The sequence below is a fragment of the Rhinopithecus bieti genome, unplaced genomic scaffold (assembly GCF_001698545.2).
Source record: "Rhinopithecus bieti isolate Rb0 unplaced genomic scaffold, ASM169854v2 scaffold_33937, whole genome shotgun sequence".
Classification (NCBI taxonomy): domain Eukaryota; kingdom Metazoa; phylum Chordata; class Mammalia; order Primates; family Cercopithecidae; genus Rhinopithecus; species Rhinopithecus bieti.
In genome coordinates this window covers 1,415,727-1,423,418 of record NW_016814873.1, presented here as the reverse complement: position 1 = coordinate 1,423,418, position 7,692 = coordinate 1,415,727, and the positions used below count along the sequence as shown (strand labels likewise).

Genomic DNA, 7,692 nt, shown 5'->3' with positions numbered 1-7,692 from the left:
ACCCACGCCGCCCCCTCCTCCGCCGCCACTGCCGCTCCTCACACACTCCGAATCACTGGCCTCGCTACCTGAGGTCGGGGCGGTGCGGGTGCGCGCGCGCCGACCTCTGGCGCGTTCTAACCCGCGCGCCTGCCTTCCCGGGCTTCGTCGACGCGCACCGATTTCCGCATCCGGCTCTGGACGCTTCCGGCCTTAGCTAAACCCATCTGGGAGGTAGGTTTGTGAGCGTGAGAGGACGATCTGTACCGGGGGACCGAAGTATGCTTATCCAGGTGGGCTGCCTCGAGCCTCGATCCTACGCCCCCGCTGGTAGGTGGTGTCAAGGTCCTTGCTTGGGAGGACTTGGGTGAGATGCATGTGGAGATTGTCCCCAATTCCGTCCTGGAGCCAAGGGAAAGGGATACCTGGATTTGTGTCTCTATTCGTGGGCCACGCTGCGGATGCCTGAGTAGCCCAGAGGTTATCTACGCCATACTTCTCACTGTTTTCGAGCATACCTAGATGTTCCCTTCCTAGGCGGAGTATAGAGCTCACGTGTTCTGGCCTCTTAGACTCATAGAGGGTTCGAGCTCTATGGGCCCCTCCAGTCCCTTCATTTTACAAATGAGATTCAAACCTAGAGCGCGGTAATGACCTTACTAAGACCAAACGGCTGGTGAATTGGGCTTCACTAGACTCCAGGCTTGCTGGCTAACACCAATGCTCCCTCCATTATTCCATGTTATTATGTTTTCATTTCCCCTCTGTCTGAGAGATTGCTCTGATGTCTTTCCTTCCGTAAGTCCTACGGAGATCGATCTTACCTCATTTTTCTCCCAGGCCTAGGAGCTCAATCACCAGGATCACTTTCTTCCCCAGGGTGTACTACAGACCTCCACATGTTGGACAGTAGGATTCAGCAGAGAATGAGTCCAACATCCTTTTTTCATCCATAAGCCACTCTTCCCAACTGCTCTTCCACCTCCCACTGTCCCTATGTCTACTTTACTGCTCAATCTGGATTTTGGGGAACCTCCTCCCAAAAAGGCATTAGAAGGAAATGCCAAGCACCGAAATTTTGTCAAGAAGCGGAGGCTCTTAGAACGGAGAGGCTTTCTGAGTAAAAGAACCAACCCCTAGCAAGGCACCTAAGTTGCACTCTGAACCTCCAAAGAAAGGGGAAACTCCTATGGTGGATGGCACTTGGAAGACCCCTTCCTTCCCAAAAAAGAAGAAGACAGCTGCCTGCAGCAATGAGTCAGGACAGCCCCTGGACAAGAAAGCTGCAGTGTCTTGGCTGACCCCTGCCCCTTCAAAAAAGGCTGATTCTGTTGCTGCTAAAGTAGATTTGCTGGGGGAATTCCAGAGTGCCCTTCCAAAGATCAATAGCCACCCAACCCGCTCTCAGAAGAAGGGCTTCCAGAAGAAATCCTCTAAGAAGAACCATCCTCAGAAGAATGCCCCACAGAAGTCCACCCAAGCTCATTCAGAGAATAAATGCTCCGGAATATCCCAGAAGTTGCCACAGAAGATGGTGGCAATTGACTGTGAGATGGTGGGCACAGGACCAAAGGGGCATGTTAGTTCCTTAGCTCGATGTAGCATTGTCAACTACAACGGAGATGTGCTTTATGATGAGTACGTTCTTCCCCCCTGCCACATTGTGGACTACCGAACCAGATGGAGTGGTATCCGAAAGCAGCACATGGTGAATGCCACACCCTTCAAGATTGCTCGAGGCCAGGTAAGAAGCATGGGGCTTGATGGTGGCAGGGAGGTGGATGGAGAGAGGTGTAAATCATTTTTCAGCAAAGGATATCACTATGGAAAGACACCAAAGGTTTGTGGAGGGAGGGAGGAGAATCTATCAGTTATTGAAGAAGGCCCCCTGTCGGTGGAAGGAGCCGTGAAAGTCAGGAAGGTACAATTAGCTGGTGTCACAAACTTCATTGGTCAAGACCTATTTTAGCCAGGCGCGGTGGCACTTGTCTATAATCCCAGCACTTTGAGAGGCTGAGGCAGGAGAGTCGCTCAAGCCCAGGAACTCAAGATCTGTCTGGGTAACAAAGCGAGACTCGTCTACAAAAAAGTTAGCTAAGTGTGGTGGCGCATGCCTGTAGTGCCAGCTACTCAGGTGGTCGAGGCTGCAGTGAGCCTTAGATCACACCACTACCACTGCACTCCAGCCTGAGTGACAGAGTGAGAGCCTGTCTCAAACAAACAAACAATTTTAGGTTCCAAATTGGGTCTGGGGAACTGGGAATCTGCATAGAGAAATAACAGCAAATAATGTAACTGGACAGAGCTACAGACATCAGTGTCAGGAGAAAGGGCTTGATTTGGAAAAACCTTGTGAATTGGAGCCTAAGCTTTAGAGAGGAAAGGTGGAGAGCTCTTCCCAAGCAAAAAGTAACTTGGGGCAAGTGCGGAAAGTGGTGGTGGTAAGAGAGGGGAGAAAGTTGACAGGAGGAGCTGGGGTATATTTGTCCAACTGGAACAGGTAACCAGTGAAGGGCATAAACAGCAGAGGACCAGCACTTCGGGTTGTCATCTAACTTCTAGCCCTGTGCTGGTTATTGGGAGCACAAGGCATGAACAGGAAAGGAGAGTGAGCTAGGAGGGGTGAAAGGAGGAAGTGAAGGGAGAGCAAGAGGGGCGCCTGCTGGTCTCAGGAGGCCGCCAGAGGGCGCCCTTGGTCCACGTCTTTGCAGTTTCAGGTCCACACTCTGCCTTCTCTGGACACGCTGTTCCCGTGGTGCCTTATGTGCGGTCAGGTGGAGAAGGTTCGTTAGAGGTGAGGTGACTGACTGTTTTAGAAAAGACGGAAAGAAGAGTTAAACATCCTGGGCACAAAGGGGCACAGCCGAGCAAAGGCATAGGAGAGGCGGAAGATGGGACGGGTCTGAGACAGCAAATCTGCCCAGCTTTGATGAGGGCTATATGTCGAGGTTAATAAGAAATGAAGGTGGTGGTGGACAGTAAGTAGGTGAAGTCAGGAGTAACTAAATATCTAGTTCACGGGACTACGTCAGGTTTTCATCATAAAGCACTTCCCCAGTGCCAAGCTGGGGTTATGAGACTAAGGTATGTCCAGATGAGCCTAGCCCCTTCAAAGGGGGTCCCTTTGGGAGGCTATGCAGATCTGTCACTTTTGTTGAAAACCTGTTTGGAACCTCATTTTGAGAATGACCTTCAGAGCCTGTGGCATCTTCTTTGGTAGTCCTCATTGGTAGCATGTCCTCCTGCTTTAAGAGCCTAAAATGGCTAGGTGTAGTGACGTGTAGTTTCCTGAAGACCAGGTGTGGTGGCTCACAGCTGTAATCCCAGCACTTTGGGAGGCCCAGGCGGGCAGATCACCTGAGATCAGGAGTTCGACACCAGCCTGGCCCATATGGTGAAACTCCGTCTCTACTAAAAATACAAAAATTAGCCGGGTGTGATGGTGGATGCCAGTAGTCTCAGCTACCTGGGAGGCAGAGGTTGTAGTGAGCCAAGATCGCACCAGTACACTCCAGCGTGGGCAACAGAGTAAGACTCTGTCTCAAAAAAAAAAAAGTTTCCTGAAATATTGAGAAGTTATTTTACTTGGTTCCAAAACTAGTGTGAATAAAGTTCCTTCTGCAACTTTAGTTTATACGTGATTCTTAATTTTTTATGCTTTGTAGACTGAGAATTTGATGAAAGCCACAGATTCTCTTCTGCTAGTACCCATACACATCTAATTGCATGTAATTTTGGGCTTTTGTTAGCCTCCCTGGGGCCATGGTCCCAGCCATGTGTCTAAGGCCAGCATAATGGTAATAGTTAAAGGACTTCATGTAGCAAGCCAGAACCGAACTAAATACATGGACATCTCAAAGATGAGTGTCATTTAGGACTGAAGGCAAATTAATGTCATGGTGTGGAGATCAATAAGAAGGTAAAGAGCCACTGGCAGTATGAGTCCAAACAGGGTACACCATGGAAATCACCTGTGGAAGAGGAAGTGGATTCCAGAAGAAAGAAAACTTGTGGGAGTGAGCATTTCAGGGATGGAGAGGTGGGCAGTTGGTGAAAGAATCCAGAAGGGTTTGATGGTCCCTTTGGGCTTTCAGAATGCAGGGGTTCCACTGCAGTCTTGCTTCTCACCACTCTCTTCCACACTTGTTCCAGATCTTGAAGATACTCACAGGGAAGATAGTGGTGGGACATGCCATCCACAACGACTTCAAAGCCCTTCAGTACTTTCACCCCAAGTCCCTCACCCGTGACACCTCCCATATACCCCCCCTCAACCGGAAGGCTGACTGCCCGGAGAATGCCACCATGTCTCTGAAGCATCTCACCAAGAAGCTGCTAAACCGGGATATCCAGGTAGCATCTCCCCACATCCCCCGTCCCCATCTTGGACATGGCTCTCATTGATGTCCCTAGCCAGACTCTGATCCCAGAAGTCCTGTAGTTGTAGAGCTCCAGATGGGCTGCTGTGATGGGAAGAGCTTTGGATGAAGGGCCCAGTAGTGTCTCTCCATCTATACACAGGATAATAATTCCTGTTGTCTACCTCCTAGAATGTTTCTAAGTGTGCTTTGGAAAAGGGAAAAAGTCATAAGTAGATATAAAACCCTAAGTAAGGAAGAAAGCAGGTAGCAGTGGTGGTCTAAGAGACCGTGTAGTGGATGCAAGGACTGCTCATATTTTACATGCTATCATTTAGCAAAGGGTGGCCCATCTGGCGGGAAGGTGTGGACATATATCACATATAGAGCAGTTAAGGAACTAGGGAAAGTGGAAGACTCAGAAGACCTGTCTTTGACCTGGTATGTTCTGGCTCTACAGAACCTAATACGGTTTATACATACTGCCACAGAAAGGACTGAAGTAGACAGTGGTAAAGACTTCTAGGAGTTGAACCCCTGAAATTACATAAGGAGTAGGGCCCCACCAGAGTTCTGTCTTTGTAGCCTGCTGACTGCGGAAGAAACGGTGTAGCGGAGGCAGGGGAAAGAGGAGTGCAGAGTCCACTGGAAAGGAAGAAACGGTTTCTTGTTGCTTCATGCTCTTGTCTTCCTTGCTTGCTCAGGTTGGGAAGAGCGGACATTCCTCTGTGGAAGATGCCCAGGCCACCATGGAGCTGTACAAGTTGGTTGAAGTCGAGTGGGAAGAGCACCTAGCCCAGAATCCCCCTAAAGACTAGTTGACAGTGGGGATGCTGGTGACATGGGGAGGCAGAGGCAGCGCCCAGGAGAAACAGGGCAGCGGACCAATGGACAGCTCCACCAGCTCCACATCTTTGGAAGCTAGATTTGTGGAGAGAGAAAAGCTCTACCCCAGACTTAATACCCATTGAAATTTCACCTCAGGTGTTGTGTCCTGTGTCTGGTTAAGTTTCCCATGGAAGGGGGAGGCCTTCACGTCAGAACCCAGCCCTATACCGTTTACTTCTTAAATGGTGCTATCCACAGGTGTCCCAGCGTGCTCTGTGCCAGTTAAGATTTTTAACTTTCAAGGGGCAGGGCATACTGGGAAATGTAGTTTCCCAAACTGCCTTATCACTTGGGTGGACATATGTCTCCTTTTATGCCTTTTGGTTTGAGTAATTAACAGCATCCTCTTCCACACTCAGAAGTGTTCTGGTTGGGGCCAGGCGTGGTAGCTCACGCCTGTAATCCCAACACTTAGGGAGGCCAAGGCAGGTGGATCACCTGAGGTCAGGAGTTCAAGACCAGCCTGGCCAACATGGCAAAATCCCGTTCTCTACTAAAAATACAAAAAATTAGTGGGGCGCCTGTAATCCTAGCTACTCAGGAGGTTGAGGCGGGAGAATTGCTTGAGCCCAGGAGGCGGAGATTGCAGCGAGCCGAGATTGCGTCACTGCACTCCAGCCTGGGTGACAAGAGTGAGACTCTGTCTCCAAGAAAAAAAAAAAAAGTGTCCTGTTGGATAATAAATTATGTGGTCCCTCTTGGGCACGGTGGCTCACGCCTGTAATCCCAACACTTTGGGAGGCCAAGGTGGCGGATCACGAGGTCAGGAGATCGAGACCATCCTGGCTAACACAGTGAAACCCCGTCTCTACTAAAAATACAAAAAATTAGCTGGGCGTGGTGGCAGGCTCCTGTAGTCCCAGCTACTCGGGAGGCTGGGGCAGGAGAATGGCGTGCACCCAGGAGGCAGAGCTTGCAGTGTGCCGAGATTGTGCCACCGCCCTCCAGCCTGGTCCACAGAGCAAGACTCCATCTCAAAAACAAAACAAAAAAAAATTGTGTGGTCCCTTTCCATGTCACAAACTCTGCTTTTGGCTTAGAGTCTGTATCTAGCCTGTGTCAGGATATTGCCTGTTCTTCCTACCTTGACTTCCAGAGCAGCCATCGCTGGTGAGCTTTAGTTCTCCTTAGGGTTCCACGGCATGAAAAGAGTGTAGCTTGGAAATCAACTTTTGTGATTTAGGAAAGCTGTCTCTTTCCTAAGGTAATAGGGGGTTTATTTCATTTAGGCCCCAATTGGTAGGTTTTAAAATAATTTATAAAGTGTTTTAATAATTTGGTTGTCTTTTTTACCTTGCTAAACCAAGCCTCTAAAAACTCAAATTATTCCCTTGATAAATTTTTATAATGGAAAAGCAATTATGTATGGTTTCTTCTTTATGTTAAATAGCTCTATCACAAAGTATCGTGGGGCTGTAGTTTCCTTAGGGGATTTCCAGGGTCACTGGATGACACTAACTGGGGCCCTTCCTGGAAGTCATTGAGAACTGACCAAGCCACAAACACATGTGACACATACGGTGCCTTGTCCTCATCCCTACCACACATCAGAGCTGGGCATGGCAGCTCATGCCTGTAATCAGCTACCCTGCAGGCTGAGGCATGAGGATTCCTTGAGCCCAGGAATTTAAATCCAGTCTAGGTAAAATAGACCCCATCTCAATTTTTTAAAAAAATAACAAGCACACCTAGAATGACACCCCAAGCCATGCAACTTCTGGCCCCACACACACAGGGTATGTGACCAGGAGAGTGAGGTAGAGAGAGTGGGCATGAAGGAGGGGCAGAGCAGGGGAGAAAGGGTGCTTGGTGACGACAGCCTGGTCCTGCTGCCAGCTCTTGGTGGTACACACCCCATCTTGGGAAAGAGTCGCCAGTCTGACCTTGTGTCCAGGATCATTATCTGCACTTTCTTGAGAGAATGCAGACTCCATGTCTGCACCAGGACTTTTGCATTCTTGAGTGGCTGGTCTGGTTCCAGGGGCCAGAGTCACAGTCACAGCTGCCTATAGAAGGGAATTTCCTGCAACCAGACCAGACCCAGACGTGGTCTTGTGGCCTGCACTGTGGGATCTGTTGCACAGACAGCCATTATGCTCTGAGCAAATTGGTTCCTGTGGGGCCCAACATATTTAATGTCCATGACTTCACAAAAGGGTGCCAGGTACCCTTGCACAGCAAGAAGTGAGAATAGTGCAAGGAGGCCACAACAGAAACTGGTAGGAATACACACATGGAAGCAATTCTTAACTACATTGTAATCAGTAAATGAAGATAACTGTGATATTCTCATTAGGGTACTTCTTAGCTGAAACAAAACTAGCTTTGTCAGGCCGGGTGCAGTGGCTCACACCTGTAATACCAGCACTTTGGGGAGGCTGAGGCAGGAGGACGGCTTGAGCCCAGAAGTTTGAGACCAGTCTGGGCAACATAGTGAGACCCATCTCTACCAAAAAAAAAAAAAAAA

General features: G+C 49.3%; 2 protein-coding genes across 2 annotated transcripts in view; one reads left to right on the top strand and one right to left on the bottom strand.

Annotated features, from left to right (window-relative positions):
* Nucleotides 1–151, bottom strand: part of METTL25B (methyltransferase like 25B) — a 9,519-nt gene extending 9,368 nt beyond the window's left edge. Inside the window, exon 1 of the mRNA XM_017852474.1 lies at nt 69–151. The gene's annotated coding sequence lies outside the window, so the exon portion shown is untranslated. The remainder of the gene's footprint in view (nt 1–68) is intronic.
* On the top strand, nt 122–5,875 carry ISG20L2 (interferon stimulated exonuclease gene 20 like 2). The gene is given in 5 exon segments (XM_017852477.1): nt 122–213; nt 820–1,112; nt 1,114–1,723; nt 4,132–4,332; nt 5,042–5,875. Coding segments are annotated over 4 exon segments (1,062 nt in total). The 5' UTR covers nt 122–213; nt 820–975; the 3' UTR covers nt 5,156–5,875.
* The last annotated feature ends 1,817 nt before the right edge of the window (nt 5,876–7,692 follow it).